The sequence below is a fragment of the Corvus hawaiiensis genome, chromosome 7, assembly GCF_020740725.1.
Source record: "Corvus hawaiiensis isolate bCorHaw1 chromosome 7, bCorHaw1.pri.cur, whole genome shotgun sequence".
In the NCBI taxonomy this organism is placed as follows: Eukaryota; Metazoa; Chordata; class Aves; order Passeriformes; family Corvidae; genus Corvus; species Corvus hawaiiensis.
Window position 1 is genome coordinate 23,814,643 of NC_063219.1, and position 22,518 is coordinate 23,837,160.

At 42.0% G+C, this 22,518-nt stretch overlaps 1 protein-coding gene across 4 annotated transcripts in view; it reads right to left on the reverse strand.

Moving 5' to 3' along the window:
• The window catches only part of TANK (TRAF family member associated NFKB activator), a 32,689-nt gene extending 13,035 nt beyond the window's left edge, over positions 1-19,654 (reverse strand). For 2 of the 4 annotated variants that reach the window (XM_048309533.1, XM_048309530.1), the window contains exons 1-5: positions 19,546-19,641; positions 18,858-18,996; positions 10,410-10,556; positions 7,223-7,331; positions 6,267-6,379 (exon numbers count right to left, since the gene is read on the reverse strand). In XM_048309533.1, the coding sequence (XP_048165490.1) occupies positions 6,267-6,379; positions 7,223-7,331; positions 10,410-10,508 (321 nt within the window). In that variant the 5' untranslated portion in view covers positions 10,509-10,556; positions 18,858-18,996; positions 19,546-19,641. Of the gene's footprint in view, positions 1-6,266; positions 6,380-7,222; positions 7,332-10,409; positions 10,557-15,400; positions 15,490-18,857; positions 18,997-19,545 lie in introns of those variants that run through there. The other 2 variants (XM_048309531.1, XM_048309532.1) reach the window with 2 other exon arrangements.
• Positions 19,655-22,518: the final 2,864 nt, after the last annotated feature.

Here is a 22,518-nt window from a genome sequence, read left to right on the forward strand (position 1 = left end):
TTCTGGACATTCTCTAACAGTTTGATGTCCTTTTTGTGGCACCCAAAACTGCACACAGTGCTCGAGGTGGGGCTGCGCCATTGCAGAGCAGAGCGGGACAATCCCATCCCTTGCCTGGCTGGCGATGCTGTGCCTGATGCCCCCCAGGACACAGCTGGCCCTTTTGGCTGCCAAGGGACACTGTTGATTCCTATCAAATGGCCATCAACCCAAACCACATATCCCCTTCTGCAGGGCAGCTCTCCTGCCTCTCATCCTCCAATCTTTATGTATAACCAGGATTGTATTGCAAGTATTTCAGTCCTATAAAGATTTGTGGAATAAAGAGCCCTGGCTGCTCTCACTTTAATGATCCATCCTAGCAATTCATGGAACTTTTAACTATGTGGGATTTTTGTGGAATAAAGAAGAAAATAACAAACAATATTTTTAATATGCTCAAAGATAGTAGTTGCAAAAATTTTCAAGGAACAACCTACAGTTTAAAACTGCTGCTATGAAAACCTTATAGCTGTTAGTTTATGAAATCTAGAGAATTGTATCGCGTCACAAAAAGTGTCCCCAAGACCCATGACTGTCTCTGCAAGAGAAGTAAGCCCAAAGGGTTAACTCTTAAAGAAGAATGTAAGTGAAACAAGGTTAAATATTCTGTAGACAGGTAAGGCAAGATGAAGAGGAAAGAAGCAACTAAGTGCTCTTTCAAGACCTTTTGTTTTATTTTCAAATGGAACCTACACAGGGTGCGGTTGTGCATTTGCAGATTAGGTAGGTAGGGGCTACCTTTCTAGACAAAGACAGCCATGCAGGGATAGGTCCAGAGCTGGTTTACCAAGACACCGGCTGGCTAAGCATGGATGAGTGTACATGCAGCTGACACAACTGTTTAGCCTCAAAAAGTTATACTAGCTGGATAAAAAAGAAAAACCTGCAGAAAAATAGCTTTGAAGGCATTGGTTTATGGTCTCAACTGTGACTTTGAATAGCCAATCTACAGTAAGAATTTCAATGCAACTCCAGACTTGGGTGGTATCTTAGGGATCCAGATTAGGCCTCTTCTGCTCAGTGACTTCAAAACATTGTCTAAAAATGGCATGTCTCAATCCCAGCAAAACTCCTTAATCCTAACTCTTCTATGATTTGCATTTCTGGCAGGTCAAATTCAATTTCCCATTTAAAAAAGGTAAGGGGATACAGCTTCTCCTGTATTTTCCTTCATCATTATTTGCTGGAAATCCAAACACCTAGGAAAAAACTTTCATCAAAGGTAACACTTGCCCTTGAGGAACAATTGTATCTTAAGGACAGTAAAATAAATCACTGAGCCTGTGATACAGCATAATTTATCTCTTTGAGACTATTAGAGCTCCAATTCACATGTGGGCTTTCAAAAGCCTTCAGATAACTAGAGGCACTGCAGTAATGGCCAGTAGTTCTCTTCCATTTCTCCTACATCTGCAGGAAGTGAGGACGAGATTTAAGCAAGCAGGGAAAAAAGCCACATAAGAAGAGCCATGCAACTGAAGACATTATCAGTACATACTGATGGAAATCATCATTCCTGTGCACCATCAGGATACCATGAAAAACACTGGAGAAACAATTACACCTTTTGGGATTTTTCAATAATACAACGCTTCATAGCTTGATGATCTTAAGAGTTTCCAGTGTTGTGCTTGGTGGTTTGCAATGATGTGGTAACCCTTATAAACTCACTGAAGTTTACAAAACTTCATAATCTTTATAAACTTTATAAATATGTCACACAGGTCATACCTGCTCAGTTAAGTACTTGGCAACACAATGGATCTTTTAAACATGCTGGTAGTAGCTGCCAGAAAAGTGGTTACATATGTATTATGAACAGATCAGTATCTTTTTTGCAGAGGTTTTATAGGATCAGAAGATATTTGAAACTGGAAGGACTTCCAGGGTTGTCTAGCTTCCAATCAAATCAGGGTCAGTTATGATGTCTGATCAGGTTACTCAGTTTGGTCTTGAACTTCCCAAGGATTGAGACTGCACAAGCTCTCTGGGCAACCTTTTCCCATGCCTGGCTGTCCTCATGGTGAAATGTTTTCCCCTATGTTCCGTCTGAACCTTTTCTGTTTCATCTGCCCATTGTCTCTTATCCTCTTGCCATGTACCACAATTAAGAGCCTGGCTCCATCTGCCTGATAACCTGAATGTAGGTATTGGAATGCTATTAGCTTCCCCTGAAGCCACTTCTCCAGGCTGGACAAGAGCAGTCTCTGCATCTTCTCATGGGATATGTACTTCAGCCCCCAGTTATCTCAGTGGGGCTTCTGCTGAACTCACTGTAGTTTGTCAATGTTTTTCCTGTACTGGAGGTCCCTAAACCAGATGTAGTATTCTAGATGCAGTCCAGTGAATACTGAATAGAGGGAGATACCCACTTCCCTGGGTGTGCTATCTGTGCTCCTGTTACTACAACGCAGGGAGCTGTTGCCCTTCTTTTCTGTCAGGACACGCTGCTGGCTCATGGTCAGCTTGCTGTCTAACAAGATCCCAGCTCCTTTCCAGCAGAGCTGCTCCACAGCCAGTCAGTCCCCAGACTGTACTGCAGCAAAGGCAGCTCCTTTTATTTTTCCCTGAAGTGTGCTACAATGGCCTGTTTCAGTGGCTTCCTAAAAAAACAAATGGTCAGCTAGTTTCAAGGAAAAACACAAATCAACTGATGAACTGATGATAAGTCATCTCAAGGAATATTAACTGTGACTTTTAACAGTCTCCCCACAAACTCTTCTCTATTATTGGGTAGAGATAGATTAAACAGATGAAGCAATGGGAGAAAAGGCTATCAATACTACAATTTCTTACATCTTATATTAGGGCCTAATCCTACTGCATACATCAGTACCAGCAGCAAAGAACAGCTAAATGCACAATATTACCAGCCAGCAAAAAATCAAGTACAGCTTTCTTTGCATTAAAGATAGGAAACAAAGCGACACTAGAGAAGCTGGTATGCACTGGAACATGCAACTCTACAAGACTGCTGCAGTAGCTACTCTTAGTTATGTAAGTAATTTTAGCCCCATAATTAGAACATAAAGATGGCTACCATATGTCTGCCATTCCTCTGCTTATGTCCTGCACAAAAAAGAAGACCTAAACATTTATTGCAGGATGAAGAGTTTTGTATAACATTTGCTTCATTCATTCCTAACACATAGTTTCCTCCTCCTTTTCATGGCAGAAGACACTCTGATGAACAAATTCCACACAGTGTTTAATACTGAGATTCTTGAACCAGCAAAATGCGATCATGAGCATGTTTTCTTGTCACAGGTGTTGACTTTAGCTTCATGTCTTACTGAGTTTACAACAATTCTGTTGTCTGACTGTACTAAAAAGTAGAACCTTGACACTGTCTCATCTCTAAGGTTTTCGGTTTGCTGCACAGCTTTGGCTCTGAGACAGAAGCTGGATCCAAATTCTTCCTACTTAACTTTAGCCAGGGTCTCAAAACCAGGCAGCAATATAGGCCCCTTTGGTCCTCTCAAGCAGAGAGCTGAAAAATTCTGCTAATCTTGTATACAGTTTGGTACTGACCACCAAGCCAATTTGGTTCACTCACCTCTTTCAGTGAAGACAAATGTGAACAAAAAAATCCTAAAGCATTTTATGACACACAGGCAACAGACCTTGACAGCAGCATATAAAATACACATGTATGGCCACCTACTAGAAAACAAAGAAAAGACAGCCCCTCCCTCATTTTAAACCCCTGAAATTTAAGCTCTAATCATGCACCTATTACAATCAATTCAGGATTTCTATTAATTTTACTGCAGGACTGAATACAGTCTACTAAAAATCCCACTGGACTTAACAAATGACAGTTTCAAAAGGTATCAATAAACCCAGGCACCTCCTGCCATGGGAGAGACACTGAGTTTCAAGGACGCTGTAGAGGACAATGGCTGTAGGAATAATTTATCTGGTTTAGAACAGAATGTGGATAGAATATGATTAGAAAAATACAGGCTTTCAAATAGAATATTCAAACTTCCAAATTTTAATACCTGAAAAAGCCAATACTTTATTGAATTATGTACAAGAAAACTATACTGGGTCAGTGACAAGATGATGGATTTTCAGTTTAAGAGATGTCAAAATATGATGTCTGGGGAAAAAAAAGTACAAGAAAACAGGAGACATTAATGATATATCCATTAATAAATTCCCAGATCTTCTGAGTAATAGTGTCTATGTATTTATTAATTCTCAACAGATGTCTCTTCCATGCAGTTGTCCAATTTTCCCTTGAACCACTGGCTTACTGTGGGGGTTTTTTTATTCAATAAAATGATAACCTGTGTAGAAACACTGCTGTATATCTTCACTCATAGCCATGAATTGCATGGCCAAGACACAGCCAGAGCTAGTACAAGTGTGTGTGCCTCTGCTATGCTATCTGGACATTTTTGTATCATTCTTGCCAGATTAGTGCAAGTTTACTGGACACAATAACAAACATTAGGGTCCTCTTTGCATTGGAAGGATGGTGCAAATATATCCATGTGCCTCTGCAGAAGGCAGCCTTTGTCCAGTCAAATATATTTTCCAAGCTCCATGCTTTTTCCCAGTAACAGGAATATAGAATAGGCTGGGTCAACCCAACTTTGTATGGGTTTAAATCTCTACATATCCCCTCTAAAAAGACCTTATTTGAATAGCAATGTGCCTGGGTTTAAATGCACCACCATGCAGACAGACTTATATAATTCATTCTGCATGGAGGCATTTCAGAAATATTTCTGTTCATGGAATAGAAGAAGCAAAATCCAGATGAAATACTTGTTGCTGAGACGTAACTGCAGTAACTGGCTACATAAAACAAATATGCAGATAAAGAAAATAACCTACATTCCATTAGGAAAATAGCTCCTGAAATAATGATTCCAGCTTCTCATGCATTGCCTATTATAATCTCCTGTATAGATCACATAATTTCAGTGTTTCCCCATGAGATGAGCAAATAATACAGCTTCCTTTCATTCCTAACTCATTATATGACTAAGTTGCTTAAAACTATTGCTCTTTAGTAAGCATTCAGAAACAAGAGTATGAAATACTAGACTTGGTCAGATCTTCGTGTGCAACCATAAGACATAATTTTCATCCAGCTCAAGACAGCAAATGGCAAAAATATGCAAAGATGCTCCACCAAAGAATTAACCCTTCAGCTGTGTTTTAATCCAAGTAAGTGCAGAGATTAGGAAAGAAATGACATCTTATGATTACAGATTCTAGTGTAGAAAAATTATATAAAGACTTCCTTTTAAATAGAAAAGGAGTGTATATAAATATTTGCTGACAGTATGTTTAAAATGTTTGCAAGGGCTTCATCTCATATAAGATTCCTTCAGGATAATTAAGCAAGCACCAGTAATCCAATGAAATTACTTTTCAATTATATTTCTGATAAAAAATGTGTTTCTTTGAATTTAGCACAATTAATTTGTTTGAAGCTTAGGAAATAAATCCTGAAATTGATTCTTTTTAATTCTAATGCTTGATTTCTCACAAGGGTCTTTTTATGACCCTTACAAAGTCTCCGCTATGGAACTATGGAGATTCACATTCAAAAATAAGAGACTTTATGTTACAAGACAATTCTCAAAAACCACAGTGAGATGATTTACAATAAGAACAATGCAACTTTGTGCATCTCTGTCACTGTCTTTTCTCAATATGTAAAATCCATTCAAGGCACTTCCCAGCTATTCTGCGCTATTACTTTACTCTTATTCCTGTTACACTCAGTAGGCTGTAGTGAAAATCTTAATGTTACTTTGGTAAGGAGGGGCAGAGAGACATCATCTTAACACTGGCTATTTAAAAAACCCAAATCAGCATCTCTGGAGCCATGGATCGTTCACTTCCCACTCCACCACTTTTTGAGTGCAGATTCTCCGTTTCTTGCAAAACTAGAGAGACCGTTTGCAATGTGAAATGCTCTTGTAAGAGAGAAAAAGCCCTTTTTTGGGTTTTGGCAAGTTAAGAAATAAATAAGCAACTAAGTTCCTGCTTTATGATCAAAACTGTTCTAGGGAGCTTGATGGCCAAACAGAGATTTCACTGGGAACGACCTAAGATAATGCTTAGTTCACCTAAACAGGCTGCAGTGGCACAACATTCACACACTTCACATGCAGTTCAAAGGCACCAGTAAAAATCTCCCTTATCTTTTAGGTTCTCATAGTATAATCACAGCGCAAAAGTGAACTTAAGTGACATACCTTTAGGAGTTTTTCTCTTTGCTTTGCTATGTTCAGTTTTTCAGAGAGCTGGCTGATAGGTAAGTTGGATGTTTCAATGTCTTCATGCATCAGAATGTAAGGATGTGTATTGCCTTAAATTAAAATAAAAGCAACTGACTATTTGCTGCATTTTTCAGTTGGCTTCTAAGTACAAACAAAATTAAAAGAAGCTAGACTATATTAACTTCTTTATGTTCTTTGAGCAAGCCCTCATATTAAACAAGCAAGAGAAGCCAAATTCTGTGCTTAGAGACAATGTAAGACTAAATTGGCAATAAAGAAATGTACATGTACTCTTAAAAATAAAAGTCAGCCACTTTGCTAGTATTTATGAAAACCAGGAGTGTTAGGCTAGTGTGAATAAATATTTAATGAGCATGGCAGATTAACACATGGTTACTTTGACTCTTTTCTCTTATTTGTGTAATACAGTCAAACACTGAAAAATTATCCATCAATGACTATTTGATTTGAAAGAGAATTACCTGCTTATAAAGTTCTGCTTATGCAATAAGATTAGCATCACAAGACTCGTCTAACATAAAAGACATATAATTATAGCACTCACATCTAGAACAACCTGAAATAAAGTTATTAACAGATAAGTGTAAAATTAATTATGTAACAATTTTTTTAAAATTCAAGTGAATGATTTGAACCCATATTTTCATAACTTTTATTGGCTTCAGTGTTAGCAGGTTCTACCTCTATAGAAAATCTCGCAATTTCTTGAAGAGGATAAAGAGAGACCCCAGAAGTGTTGGATTTTATAAATAGATCTTGAAACGGCACATTTGTGTTAACTCTCACTTTCACAGGAAAGTATGATACTCATTTGAAATATGTATATTGTAAAAACTGAAGCAACAAAGTCAGAACTATTCATCAGTGCAACACAGCATAAAAAGCAATAATGTGCAAACTGGAGTACATACCTCTATTAGCATTCAGAGCAGCCAACTGTGATTTCAGTTTTGCAATAATGCTGTTTTGAAGCTCTATCTTTTCCTGCTGTTCACGTATTTGCTGCATGTAGTTTTCTGTCTGCAAATATAATTTAATTAGCATTAATCTTATTCTGTTTTGACTAGGGGTCTCCTATTTGGCATATAAAATGCTCTCTGATTTTTAAAGATAACTGTAGTTGTGGTCCTCTGTGTAAAAACCTTTGGCAAGTCCATCTTTTCAGGACTGTACTGATTAGAAAAGGTATTATGGAAATAAACCTTGAGTTTTAGTAACTCTTTCACAGCTGTGGCAGTTGTAAAGGGTAACTTTTAAGTTAGGATTCTTCATTTACAGACGCAGAATACATCAGGCTTTTAATTGAAATTTTAGTATTCTTCAGAATGCTTGTCAATTAGTTTATCTATAGAAAGAAGTAATTTCCCCCCCCCATATTTTCTAACAAATTATATAAAAATAGGCTTTTAAAAAGATAGATTTTAAATGGAAAACAACAATATTGTTTATTCCATACAACAGACATTCTGTAAACCATTTTGACTGCCTATGAACAGTTTTTTACATTTCTTTGAATGTAGTGGACTTGTTTTTCTACCCTACATAATGGGGCTGAGGAGGAAGGTAAGCAAAAAACCACATCCTTTGTCTCCAATACTACAGCTCATGCTATAAACAGGCCACACAGACTCCTCTAATAATATTGCTTGTGTTTCACCAAACTGTATAAATTTTGCTAGACAGTCCATTAATTGAATGAATGGCCAGGTGGTAGGAAGATACTAAAATTCAAAACGATTACATTTCTTTAGCACATGCCTAATGCTGCAGTTACAGAGGTGCTAAAAAACTTGTGAAATCCCAACAAGAAAACTTTCAGGAATGCACTGAATTTTTCTGAAATTAGGAATATGTCTATTACTGAACAGGTCACCACCTGTCACTATCTGGGACAAGACTCAGCACTGTTTTCATGTCTATTCATAGTTTATCCATAGTGCTATCTACTTCTCAAATCACAGCCACATTTAAATTCCATACCCTCCTACTATCCGCTGTGTTTGTCTGTAAAGCAGGCAGGAAAATACCTACAAGGAAAATTGATTTTAAAAGGCCAGGTAGTAGTTGTACTATGAGAGGGGGTTTTTGTTGGGTTTAAAAAAAAAAAAAAAAAAAAAAAGTGATCAAAGAGCAGTACACTCCAGCAGCTATAAGAGACCTCATGAAGCAGAAAAATCACTGAGAACCAAATTGAAAATGTACAACAGCAATGTCTTGTCAACACTTCTGTACAGAGCACAGACATGACAGCTAAAACAGACAGAAGAGAAGATGCTTTTGACAGCCAGTGTGCACAAATTATTCCTTGAGTCAGATGGCAGCAACAAGTTACCAACTAGAAGATCTGCATGACAACCAACCATCCATCTGTATCAAACACCATCTGGCCGAGATGACTCTGGCTTCTGTGTGCTTGACATGGCTCCCAGCTCTAGAGACTGGCAAAACAAGTGGCCTATCGGTAACTTAAGTAGTAAACTGTTAACAACAGCATGGTGGACAATCCAACAGTGTGTGGAGGCCACACAATGAACAGAGGAAGTTACTAGAGTAAAGCACTGTACAAAGGTCATTGAAAAAACAGGAGTTTGGTTAAAAAAAAGCAACACACAAAAAAAATACAAGTAATTTTAGTATCAACTCTACTTGAAAAAATATTTTTGTTCTCTTTTGAAATCATAAAATTCAACTACTGAAAGTTTGATTAGGACAAAGATTTAAACTGGTAGTAATCCTTTATCAAAGGCTTTAAATTTTTAATTTCTGAACCAGTGAAAATGCAGAGAGAAATCTTGCAAGGATTTAGTTCACTTAACACTGATGATCTCACACTTCTCTGGTTTTCTTGCACAGACCTTAGAAGGATAACGATCTTGTATTCGATGACTTGTTTCTTGGTCAGAAGATTCTTTCATGTACTTTTAGATGATTCAGGAGTATTAACTTAACTGGCTTTCCTTCAAATAGTTAATAGTTCACCCTAAGAGATAGAATTTTAAAGATCCCCAAACATTCTAAAATGTCTTGCCTTTTGTTAATTAGTTGCAATTTCAGCACAAAATCACACTACTTATGCTTGTTATGTATAGAAATCTCTACAGATTTACACCAGCACTGCTGCAAGACTATGAATAGAGACAGACTGCACAGGGGATGATTGCACACATGACTGACTTGGAATGTGTTCTGTGATGCCTTGGCTAGTTTATTTTGCCATGCAACGAGACGGCAAGATTGGGCCCAGATATCGGAATATTCTCTATTAGATCCTTCCCTGCTTCCAATTCTACTACTGCTCCGTGAACTTGACATGGAATATGGTTCATCAGCCCCTGAACAAAGTCCCAGCCTACCAGTTCTACTAAGTATCACAAAGTCCTGTAGCAACAAAAACATTCGAGCCTTCCTGTGACAGAGATTCCATTGCTGGGCAGAATATGCATGATAAAATGACTGTGAGAAAGCCCAAACCTGATAGGTTTGAAATATGCTTTCCTACTTGAGAAATTCTAGAGGAGTTTTGACTGAACTAATGTTTTCTGCAACAGACTAAGTAAAAATTCAAAGGTGCTTCTTACTGGTCAGAATGCCTCCAGAATTTGTTACTTCATAATTAAAGAATAAATTTACAGGTTATTATTTTTAGAAGAGGAATATTTATTCTAGCAACTTTCAGTACATTTGTGACAAAAATTGTTTAATTTAAGCTATTTATATTAATAATATAAAAAATAATTTTTAAGAATGCAAATTAAATTCCAAAAAGTACTTCGTTAAAGTTAGGTAAATTTTATATACATCTTTGCTGGGTTTACATTAGAAGACTTATTAATCCTCCAAAACAGACAACACTTTTCCAACCTTTAAAACTAATAAAAATACCAAAATATTCAAGGTCAAAAACCAGAAACCCACCTACTAAATTCAAAACCTAATGAGTTACTTAGAAGTGTACTGGCATGGTTTCATGATGTCAATTTCCAACTTTAACAGATGCACTAAAGTGTGCATAGCTAAAGTGAAACTGGTATCTACATGTACTATCATCCTCCATGGGAAGGATGGCTTTAAAGATAGATTTCAGATCCCAACACCTACTTTTTGCTGTAGCTCTTTCACAGCATGGTCCCTATCCATGCATGCTTGTCGATAGGCTTCATAAGCTTTATTAAGCTGTTCTCCAATGTTTTTGTCCATAATTCCCAATGTTGTTTCATCACTGGAAAGATGATCAAGTTAACAGATCTGAAAAGTAATCAGAAGGAAAAAGAGAGAACACTAAGAAACAGCAGTATGTAACTAAAAACATATATAGCATGACTTGTACCACTGTTGTATTCAACTGATACATGCAGTATGTTTGACCATTAACATCATAGCTTGAACTATAGCTCTGTTCACCTCAACATTTAATTTTATGTCCAGGGATAGGTTTAAACAAAAGACAAACAAAAGCAGCTTAACTCTGAATCAAATTCTGGATGTACAGAATGTGTAAATGTATCTGCAGTTACAGTGCTTAAGACTGAGACTTAAAATTGGTGCAGATTACCAGTTACCTGATTTTATGTGATCTCCAAAAGTTTAACGTTTGCATAATTGTGAAATAAAGACAACATTAATAAACAAAGCTGAACTCAGCTTTTGACATTGTGCAGAAAAATCGCGCTTTGAAAAGCCAGTGTCCATAAAGCAGACAGAGGAGTCCTGCAACTTCATTCGAATAAAGGGAGAGAGTCCACCGGGGCACACGCCCACGGGGTTTTCTCTCTCGAGGTTTCGGAGGGCTCAGCCTCCTTTTATCCTAAGCTCCCGGCCGTGTTGCCCTCTTCCTTTCTCCATTGGCTGAGGTACTCGGAAGGTACAGCCTGCCCGAACCGCCTCCCACATATTCCCCTCCTTGAACCTGTTATTTTACCCCAAAATTCTGAAACTCAGGCTTGTGCAGACCTTTTTGTCTGTTTCAGGAGTCAAACTGTCTGGGTTCTGTAACAAACCTGTGTCTTGAAGTTGGTGGAGACATTAACACCCACACCCTCACCCATGGAATTGTTTGTAAAGACATTAGCACACATCTTTCCCATCAGCATTAAGAAATAAAAAGATAAAAACTCAATTAGGTCACACAAACTTGTCCTATTCTGTGCCAAATTTGAAAATGTCAACACAAGCTACCCTACAAGGTGAGTTAAAACATCTTTTATCTAAAAATCAGTAATACCAACCAGTATGAATTATCAAGACTTGGACCTTTTCACATAATATTATGAACTTTTTACACTTTGTGTACAGTTTCAGTAACAACTCCCAAAATGACAGCTCATGAACTTTGACACATAAGACTAGAACACTATTAAATGTCACAGACTCCAATTTCAAGAACTTTGCAAACACAGGTCATTTGCTTCTATAGTAATGTATGATACTAATTTTAAGATAAAATTCAGCATAATAGAAGTGCAGTAGAGAAAAAGTTAGTGAAGTCTCCACTGCCCCCTCCCCCCGCAAAAAAAATACCAGCATTAAGAAAAAAAAAATTAGTAATTTCATCTTTCCTAATATTTAAAGTAGTATGAACTGCCACTATCATTTGGGATTATGCATAAACCACAAATACTACCAAAGAAAGTGGTGCAGTCACACGAGGATAAGCCAAGCAAGAAGAGTTTAAGGGTAACTTGCCTTGGACACTGCTCAAAATTCTGAAGATTGCAGCTTGAAGATTTTGTTCATGTTTCCTTGCTTTTGAATATCTTCCCTATCGTAGGGTTTGAATACAGAAATGTGGTCTGACTTTTCTAGAAGGTTCAACAGACTACTATATGGACATCACACTTTTCTGTCTTGCAAATTTTATTTTACCAATGTAAAATAAAATTTTACTACAGGGAAAAGCAGTTGTATCTCACCTCTGGCACGGCTGTAGTTTAATAGTAGCAAAGTGAATTCTTTAACAACTTGGAATTTTTTAGGGATCCTTTGATGTAACAAATGTTACTGAAATCCAAGTTTATAAATTTTGCATAAAAGGCCTACATTGTTTCACAGGAAAGGCTTTGTTTGTTTTGACTTGTTTTCCTAAACATCAGTTCAGTAGTTTATAATCTCAGTCTGTGCATACTGTCTCAAAGCATTGTTAGTAAAACAGGCTACTCCATCCACCTCCTTCCTCCCCCAAATGCTACCCCTTCACTAAATGGAGTATTCATTCTCATACCTGGGGCACACCTTTAACTAAATGGGTAGCCTTTCTTTCCATTTCAAATGAAGGACTGTTCTATGTAGTTCAGTAAATAAAATCAGGTATTACATCTGCCTTTAGGGACAGGTGCTAAACTGCAGAGGGCATTGTTACAGGTGAAAGTGACTGAAAGTGTGTTCTCACAATCTATAAAAGCTTGCAAAGTTTGTATCAGCATGGATTTCATACTCTTCTGAAATCCTCCACTGTTAACAACTTACCTAGTAAATGGCATGTCTTGTACATATAAGAGGTAACTTCAAAAATGACTGCAATGGGATTTAAGAAAAAATGTTCGGCTTCTAATGGAGGGTACAGAGCTCAGATCCACGTGACTCACAGTTCACAGAAAATGAAGCCTTTAATTTCATTCATGCAAACTCAAACCTCCATTTGAAAAACAGTATTTAAAATTTATACCTAATTTCCATCCAGCCTTTTACTCATTCATTCAGACTGGGAACACTAACAAAGAGTGCTGCTGTCATCTGGACTGATGGGATCAAAAGTAATTGATCCAACAGACAGAACTATAGCACTGCGCCTTGTGGTTGCCAGTGAACATACATTACAAGGGACAAAGAGTTTTCAGTAAGACAAGTCCCTAGTACCACAAGAACCACTTTATGTTAGGGTGACCAGAAAAGCTTCTCCCAGGATGCATTGTTCTGTTATGTTAATCTATCCCAGTTCGGATTCCCTGGTTGGCTGTTAGCCTCTACCCCCCCCTCGTCACTCCCCCAGAGCTTCCCCATTGGTCCCTGTTCCCTGGTCCCGCCTCTTCCCCACCCCCAGATAAAACTCTGAGTTGTGGGATCATCTTGGTATTTGTGTCTGCAACCTTCGACTCTGTAGAAGCAATAAGTGCTCCTGCCGGAACGCACGCAAATGCCTTTCTTGACTCTTTGCTACCGACTGTAGCACTGAACCCACCCGTGCATCTGTGGGGGCACAGGGGACCCCACGGAGCCGGGCAGGGACAGTATTAAATGGCGCCTCAGTGTGGATGGCCTCGGACCCTCCCCAACAGCGTCTCCTGTAGTTCCTGGATTTAAGTCGCATTTGAGCAGCCATAGCCCCAAAGAAACGTCTGAGTTCTATCAGGGGCTTGGCGGGGGAGACCAAGAATCTTCTGGGGAAAGAGAAGACTGGTCTAAAGTCAGTGGACCATCCTCGAGACTTTTATTTGACCTCTAATGTAATATGGGTCACTTTTGTATCCTTTTCTGTTAATTGCCTTTTATCTCCAGGGTTGGGAAGAGAGGAAGACGGGGGCAGAGTTCTCTCGTCTCCTGCGAGGAGTTTTTCTCCCAGTTCTAGGAGTCCTTGTTCAGGAAAATTATTGTTATACCAGGGAAGGTTTAAAACATTTTGTTCAGTGGTTATTTAAGCAGTGGTTAGTTGAGTATTTACAGCGCTTCGTGCGATGGTTATTTATGTCGGGAAAAGGTTATTTGCTTTACAAGCTAGCAAAAGCTGTTGATAGTCTTGTGAAACGGTTGGGAAATGTTAACCCCAGTTTAAAAAACCCTTTACCGCTTCCCTCTCCCTGCATCCCTGTTCCCTCTGCCCTATCTCAAGAGAAACCAGGAGATGGATCCTGCCCAAGTGCACAGGTCTGCTACCGACTGCCTGCCTCTTCCCGATTTCTTTTGTTCCCTGCCCGGGGTGGCGATGGCCAGGCTACCCCGAGTTCCTCCCCAGACCTCTTCCCAATACCCACTTCCCCAGTTTTCTCTACATCAAATTTGCTCCAAGATTACGGTGGCAGCAGAATCGGTCCCTCAATCCCAGCTGCTACCTTTATTTTTAATTCTGCCGCCTCCACTCCCCCCATCCAAGATGGTGGACACCACGTGGCGCCCGCAGATGCAGTGGCGGGCTTTTCGCAAATGCGCGGTCTCCGTTCCCCACCTGCTCCCGCTTATTTTACCACGCACAGTCCCTCTTCCGTCCCTGGCCCCGCCCACGTGTCGATACGCGTTGCGTTAGGCCCCGCCGCCTCTGCCGGGGGTCCCCTCCCAGCCACGGACCCTGCCTCTCCCTCCTGTGTTCTCCATTGCTGGTCCCGCTTGTGAGCCCCAACCCACCTCGGGTTCCCACGCGGCCGAGACCACGAGTGGGGGTGGTAGCAGCCAGGAAGTCTCCGGGACGCTCGGGGACAGTGGCACCTCGGCATGCGCTGCCCTGCTAACCTTCCCTTCGCTGCCCAGCCATAGTGAGGCTGCAGCTGTGCGCGCTAGAGCCCAAGGCGCTGCGAGTGCTGCTGCAAGAATGCGGTGTCCGCACCTGCTTCATGAGGGGAGGTTGTGAAGCGTTCGCACCCACCTGCTCCGAGCCCTGTGCTGGATCAGCCGCCCCCGCAGGGCTCAGCCTGCCCCTCAGCACCAGCTCCGCACCCTGGCCGGGCCAGCTTCGGGCCCCAGCAGCCCCAGCACAAGCCGCGAGCGAAGCGGCAGTGACTCTCCCTGACAAAGCCCACGGGGCCGCCCCGGCGCCCCGACCCCGGCGGGTTCCAGCTGTGGCTAGAAGAGCCCCGAGCCGAAAAAGCGGCATTCTGAAACTTCCTGAGGTGCTTTGGACAGACCCAGGACATTACGAACGGAGGGAGTTTAGTGCCTTTTGAACACAGCCTGAGGGGGTGGCAGTGCTTGCTGGAGGGGTCTGGCCCCACCGCTCTCGGGGGCCCCGGCGACGCCGCTTTTCATCGCTGCTGCCGCCCAGTCCACCTACAACCCCCTGCTGGCTCATGCCTGGCTGCCTCTCCCCGCCAAAGCGGGGGCATGCCCAAGTCGGCCACACTGCTAGCCCAAGACCAAGCCCCGCGTGGCCGCTTGCCGTGGCTCACCCTGGCTGCCCACGTGCCATGGGGGTTGAAAGAGTTTTCTCGTTCTCAGCCGGGTAGACCTGGCCTCCCCTGCTGTAGTAGCAAACTGGAGCCACTTCCTAAAGAAATGTTTCACCCCAGCCGACTCCGCCACTGCTCCCGGAATGCCCTGAGGATATCAAGCCGCGGCTGCTGCTGCTCTGCTCCCCCAGCTGTGAGAACTCCACCCGCATGGTGTCTATGGTGTCTTTCATGTCGGCCTCAGCCCTGGCTGCACCCTCCACTCCTGTGCTGCAAGAGAAGCAGAAAAAGAGGGAGGGTAGAAGGAGCCAGGATGTAGGACTCAGACTGTTCCCAGAAAGCTGCGAGAACATCGTGGAAGAGGCAGTGGATCTAAGCAGCTCACAGATGAGGCTGGAGCATGCAGAACAGCAGCCAAAGAAACAGAATAGTGACTTCTCAGATTCTGATGTTAAGTGTGAAGACCAAAGGACTGGGGTGAAGAAACCAAAGGCCACAGATGATACCTGGAAACTGCCAGAGAAAAACAAGCCCTGCACCAGCCCAACAAACACCCTGCAGACAAAACGCCAACCAAGATGAACAGGGCACAGTCAAAAGACCAGACAGCCACTGCTTGGAAATGGAGATGACGCAAAACAGCACCGCTATCCACCATAGAAACAGACTCACTGTCCCGTAACCAGAACTGCAAACAAGACTTTGACTGGATAAGTCAAGACACCTTTGGTGTCTCCCCTGATCTTACCACTTCTGTTGCTTTCCCAACAGTTAATATTCCCTACCTCCACCCCTCTGCTTTGGCTTTCCCACAGCCACACTGCCCAATACACCTATTGGGATGCTTTCTGTTAACTTGCATCCATCTCTTTATTTACTACTTGTTATACCATTCCCTAGCCACAGGTTCCCACACCCCTGTGCCATTATACCATTCCCTTTCCCCCAGACCTTTAAGTAAGGGGGGGGGAAGGGAAAGCCCCCCCCCCACCTGAAACTGCCATTTTTAAACTTTCATTAAAACCCTAACAGAAGCAACTGCCAGAGCCTGTGCCCACATTCACGATTATGCCCAGCACCCAAAACCTATCACCCTGCCGCCCTTTGGATGCTCCTGGTACCACCAGCAGTGAATGCTTGGACTGTGCTGCAGCCCAAAGAGAACTGTGCTGCTTCAACCTCACCTCCGCCCATGAGAGCATCCATTCCAGCATCCAGAGAGAAAAATCCTCTAAAAGATTTGAGGACTTGTTGGGATATTGGGTTGTGGGTGCTGCTGATCATTTTTGTTGTTTTGTGTGTGTTTGGTTGTTTTGGACACTGGGTGTTGGGATCCCTGGGGGAGGCCTTTTTGTTTAATACAGAAAGGAGGAATTGTGGTGGCCAGTGAACATACATTACAAACGACAGAGAATTTTCAGTAAGACAAGTCCCTAGTACCACAAGAACCACTTTATGTTAGGGTGACCAGAAAGGCTTCTCCCAGGATGCATTGTTCTGTTATGTTAATCTATCCCAGTTTGGCTCCCCCAGATGGCTGTTAGCCTCTACCCCTTGTCACTCCCCCAGAGCTTCCCCACTGGTCCCTGTTCCCTAGTCCTGCCTTTTCCCCACCCCCAGATAAAACTGAGTTTTGGGATCATCTTGGTATTTGTGTCTGCAACCTTTGACCGTGTAGAAGCAATAAATGCTCCTGCCAGAACTCATGCAAATCGACTCTTTGCTACCGACTGTAGCACTGAACCCACCCGTGCTTCTATGGGGGCACAGGGGACCCCACGGAGCCGGACAGGGACAGTATTAGCGCCCGATTTTCTACTTGGTACGAAAAATAACTTACTGGTAGCTCCCTAAAATTCAGACTCCATGCAGTAAGAAAGGATCAATCAATGTCATTACTAGTGACACTTTCAGATGGCACTGTAACTAGAAGAATTGGTCCTACATTTTCCCCATACCCTAGACATCTATTTCTTCTTCGACCTTACCCTTCCCTTTCTTCCAGCACAAGCAACCTTTCTGTAAACCATATCAGCAAACCAATTCAGTTTAAAACTAAACACTAAATGTATTTTTGCTGCATTACTTTTAATGCAGATCAGATCCACAGACCACTTCAAATGGCACAATAACACAAGGAAGCCTGCACAGGAACAGAAAACATCAGCAATAGGCAGACAGAACTCTTGTGTTCAACAGCAGCACTGGCTTTCCAATTGTAACACAAAGTCACAGTTATGTAACACTGTCATAAGTCCACACTGCCACTGAGAAGGATAGGCCAGCCTTCCCCCATCTCTGGCCGTGTATTTTTGCCGCTTACTGGTACCACTATTAGTACTTCTATGCTACACAGTTGAGTATGCCAAAGTAGCTCCCTACTTCCTCAAAAAAGCAACAACAAACCCCCTAAAAAAACCAACCTCGAAATTAAAACTGGAGCTAGCTCACTGCAAGGCTGCTGGAGCACTACTACCAGCACAAGGAGGCAGTGGGAACATGCGACTAGCCGTGGGCAGGACTGCCGCAGTCTAGATTTAGATTGGATTAAACTACTCTGTAGTCACAGCCTGGATTGCCTGCTGCTGGAATAAATAACTGCTTCTTATGTTATCTGTCTCATATCCAGAACTCCTTGCATTTAGAAAAACTGGCTCATTTTCCTGCTTCTCCTCCATAGGCATCAATATTTATCAGGGAATTTGCCAACTGTTCCTTGTCATTTACCCTTCTCCCTGCATCCAACGAGGAGGAAAAAACTCCTTCCCAACAGCCCTAAAAAAAAAACCCCCAAAACCCAACAAACCAAAAAACCCCAACCCAAATATCCCCACTATTTTAATCAGCTATGATTAGTTATGCCGTATTCAAATGGCAACTGGAACATAATTCAGCTCACAATCCTGATCTTCAGCAACTTACATTCTGGATATTCATTAGATCCTGAAGACTTTTACAATCACTAACACCAATATGTAGTCTGCAGAGATGCAGCACTACAAAATGCTGCATTTATTCTAACAGGGACAGAATTAGAATGAGGTACCTGTGATTGCTGTGCTGCTGGAGCTATGGCAATGAGAACTAGAATTTCGTATTTGAGTAAAGACTTGAACACTGGATAACCACTGGGTACAGCTAATGTAAGAGAAACTTTTAAGTAAATGCACCAAATGAAACTTGCAGATTATCTTAAAATACTTGCTTCAAATCAGAAGCATTTTGCTGATACAGGTGGGGGGGAAAAAAAGAAACAGTAATATGCATTTTCTTCATCAAATGCCAAAAAAGCTCCCACACAAAGATTAGCAACATATTTCTGTTGCAATCCCAGCTCCACAGCTCACTAGTTTTCATACTAGTTTTCATATTGCCTCAAAAACCACCTTAAATTATGAAAGAAAGGTTTTAGCTAATCATGTGTATATGCACATTAATTGGTAATCCACATTCCTACCTCTCATAGGTTCATGAGAGATGAAAACACAGGTGCCATCCAGCCGCAAGTACTTCTCTACATATTTCTGCTTTCAAAACAGATTTTTCAATTGCAATATTTTGTAAGTTACACTGCCATCATCTTGGGAACTGGAAACCTGTTGAGGTAATCATTTGTGAGAGACTGAGAGCTCACTGAACTTTCTGCTTTGTTTCTTTCCCTTATTTTTTCTGCGTAGAAACAATTCCTGCTTTGCCCGACTGCGGGATGCGTCGTTAACACAGCAGGAGCCCCTGGCACACCAGCGTTTACAGCTGGGCAGCCCCTGTGTGCCCAGGGCTCGGGACGGTGATTGCCGGAGCGCTGCGGTCCGCTGCCCCCGCCGCGCTGCCGCTGCCCGCGGGGGCAGCCGCCTCTTCCTGCTCCTGCGCTCGCCGCCCGGGCCATCGCCTCCCGGCAGCGAGCCCGCTGATCCCGTCCCCCGATTCCCCGCTCCCGGAGCGCCTCCGCACGCAAACGACGCGCCCCCGGCCCCGCTCCCGAGCCGGGCCGAGCGGCGCCGAGGGGGAAGCGGCACCCCCGGGAGCGGGGGGCAGAAACACGGCCCGGGAGCGCCCGGCCCGCGCTCCGGCCCCGGGCTGACCCCGCTGCTCCCGGCACAGGGAAGGGCGAGGAGCGCTTGGTTTCCAAAGCCACTCAGACTTACGAGCGCCTCACGGAGCCCGCGGCCGCTCCCGGCACAAGGCGCTCGTTCCTGCCTGGGCGACTTAACCCAGGAACCAGAACCGACTTCCTGCCGTGCCTCTCCCCGCCCTGTGACGGGGTTCTGCCCGCGCCGGCCTCGGGTCGGGGCAGGGCAGGGCAGCGGCCGCCGGAGCCGGCGGGCTCGCTCGGGGATGGCACCTTCCTCGTCCGCCCCGCGCAAGGATGGGAGCCTGTCCGCTCGTCTCCGGCTGTCCGGCAGTGCTTTTTCTGTCTGGCTGCAGAAGACCTCTCGAGCAGCGTCTGCTTCCGACTTCCACAGCCCTTTCCTGTCTTTCCATGACTTAGAGTGATTTGTAAATAACAATAGTTACATTTGTAACATACTTTTCATGCTCAGGGTAGTTTCTGTCTGAAGGGTCTGTTCTAGGTTACTACAGTGGTATTTCCGTCCCTACATTTAGTTCACGCAGGCAATGAATTTTATAGGTAAGAATATAATGGAAACACACACTTTTAATTTTGCTACTGCTACAAGCCCTTCTCTCTTTAGGTCACATATATAAGTACAACTTTTTTCCTGAAGGTGTGTAGGAGGATGGGAGCTGATGGGAGAATATGAGGCGTTTGTTACATACTTGCCCAGGATACCGTCGCAGAGCCAGCAGCAGAGGAGCACTACAGATTTTTAATTAATCTCGGCTGTCTCTGAACCCCAGCGAACATATCCATGCAGCCAAGCTGTGGTGTTTCTTCTGCTAGGGCAGAGCTTTTCCATTTGCCCACTCACAGATCAGAACTTGCATTCCAGCTATCACAACCCACCTACCCCGAGTGCCTGCCCTTGGAAGCCTGAGGACTGAGCTCAAACATAGCCACAGAAGAAGTAGCCAGGTTTTGCTGTCTGTGCTCTTTTGAAGGTTATTTTTATTATAATTTATATTTCCTGCAGAGTCTTTAGCAACTCTTTTGGTCTGTTTTGGCCTTTACTAAGGCTAAAGAGACTTACAGGCAGACAGCTTAACAAGCCTATAAATATACTTCCTGTTTGGCCACTTTTAAGAACTTCAGGTGAGGTCCTAATGAATTATTAAAGTTCAGAGAGAGTTTGCTCTTTTAGCACGTTTCCAAGAAAAGGGGATTCAATTTCCTTTTTCAGAGACATCCAAGTTAAGGCTTTATTCAACCAGGTCTTTAAAAAAAAAAAATAGGGTGTGGGCAAAAAAGGCTATTGCTTCTCTTTTAATTCATGTTAATTCATTTAATAATATGTTACATTTTTATTCAGTTTTGGCAAGTAGTTACGCACTAAAAGTTATAATGGATATCTCAGCTGAAATAAAACCTGCATTTCTTAAATTCAGATCAATACATGCAATATAATTTAACTGATGTTGTATTTAAAAAGGGATAATGTGCAGAAAAGTACAAGTGGGTTGTTGTCTGATGATAAGCATGCATCAACTAAGATTATGGCTACCTGAATTCAAATAGAGCCATAATATGTATACCACCTCTGAAACACTATCATTGCATGTTAGTTGTTTTAGAGGAAAAATTGTTTATTAAATTCTAGAAATGTACTTAATGTAAATTCTCTGTGAAGGTCTCAAACTCAGCAAAGCAAAACCGACAACCATCTACAAACATGACTTTTCAAATCACATGCATTAATTTCTTAGTGCTTTATTGGTAATATTCTTTCACAGTAAAGCACAGGAGAAGCTTTTTTTTCCTCTGTCTTCATTATCTAGTGCCTTCTTTCTTTACATTTCCTCCCCCAATACAATAAGGTGTATTTTACAAGCTTTACAGTAACCCATCTTGATATTCTTAGAGACCTCCAACCTTTGAATAAATTAAATAGAAGAAAAGAAAAATACCCATGAAAATAGTACAAAACCTCTATTTAGTAGCTAACTTGATCTCTGACTTTGATCTTTTATTTTCTGCTTTACAGTCAATTACTTAATTACTTTTCGTCCTTCTCTTCCTCATCTTGCTTTCTTTTTCTTTGTTTTTCTGCTTCCTCCTCTTCTGTCTCTGTATTCTCTTCTCCACAGCTATTCCAGGAACAACTTTCTGTATTTCTGTCCCACATCAGTATTTCACACTTTTGTGTCATTGTCAAGGCAGGATTGCTTTCTTCTGTGTAGTCCTCACAAGATAGCTGGAAAGAAGAAGCATATATGAGTGTATTCTAAAATGATTTAGGATTTTAGGAATCTACCAATCTTAAAAACAGTTGCAAACCACTTACCTAGGGTTTGGGAGTGGTGGCAAAGAGCTTCTTGTTTTTACTATTTTATTTCACTTTGTGTTCAGACTCAGAAAAAGTCTTACTTTGACTACTTATGCTTAGAAACTTAGAGTGGGTTTTTTGTTGTTGTTGGTAGGGGGTTTTGTTTGGTCTTTTTTTTCCCTTGGTGATTGGGAATTAGCAAGTTGATACTTTTTTCATAGTGGAAATTCAAGTTTGCGCTCAGTGGGTCAAGCAGCCTATTTAAATACTTACATCATCTGTATGCAGTTTGCTGTTTGACATTACTTCCAAAATGGTATTTTAACAGGAATTTTTCTTAGTCTGTGCTGATTAGTTAACACTGTGCTCGTCGGTTACACTGAGCTGAGGTCTTGGGAGGATCTCACTGCTGGGGAGGCTTGTGCTGGAGCAGCTGGCAAAAGACCGTAGTTCATCAAAGGTTTAATCTGATTCCTTTATAATTATTTAAGCTTAGAAGTGCAAACTGGCTTCTACTAGAAAGAGGTTAAAATGTTTCTTGCAAGTTGTTAATGTAGCCATTCATTCAGTCACTAGGTGGCTCACGTCAGATGTTAAACCTTTTCCAGAACTCCGAGACTGTGGTCCCAAAGAAGTGTGCTGGGTGCTAAAGAGTCTCTGCTACTGTGGGGTGTTTCGCCGTTCTTTTCATCTGTTGCTGCTTTAACAAAATAAAAAGTGTGTTTTGATCTTGAA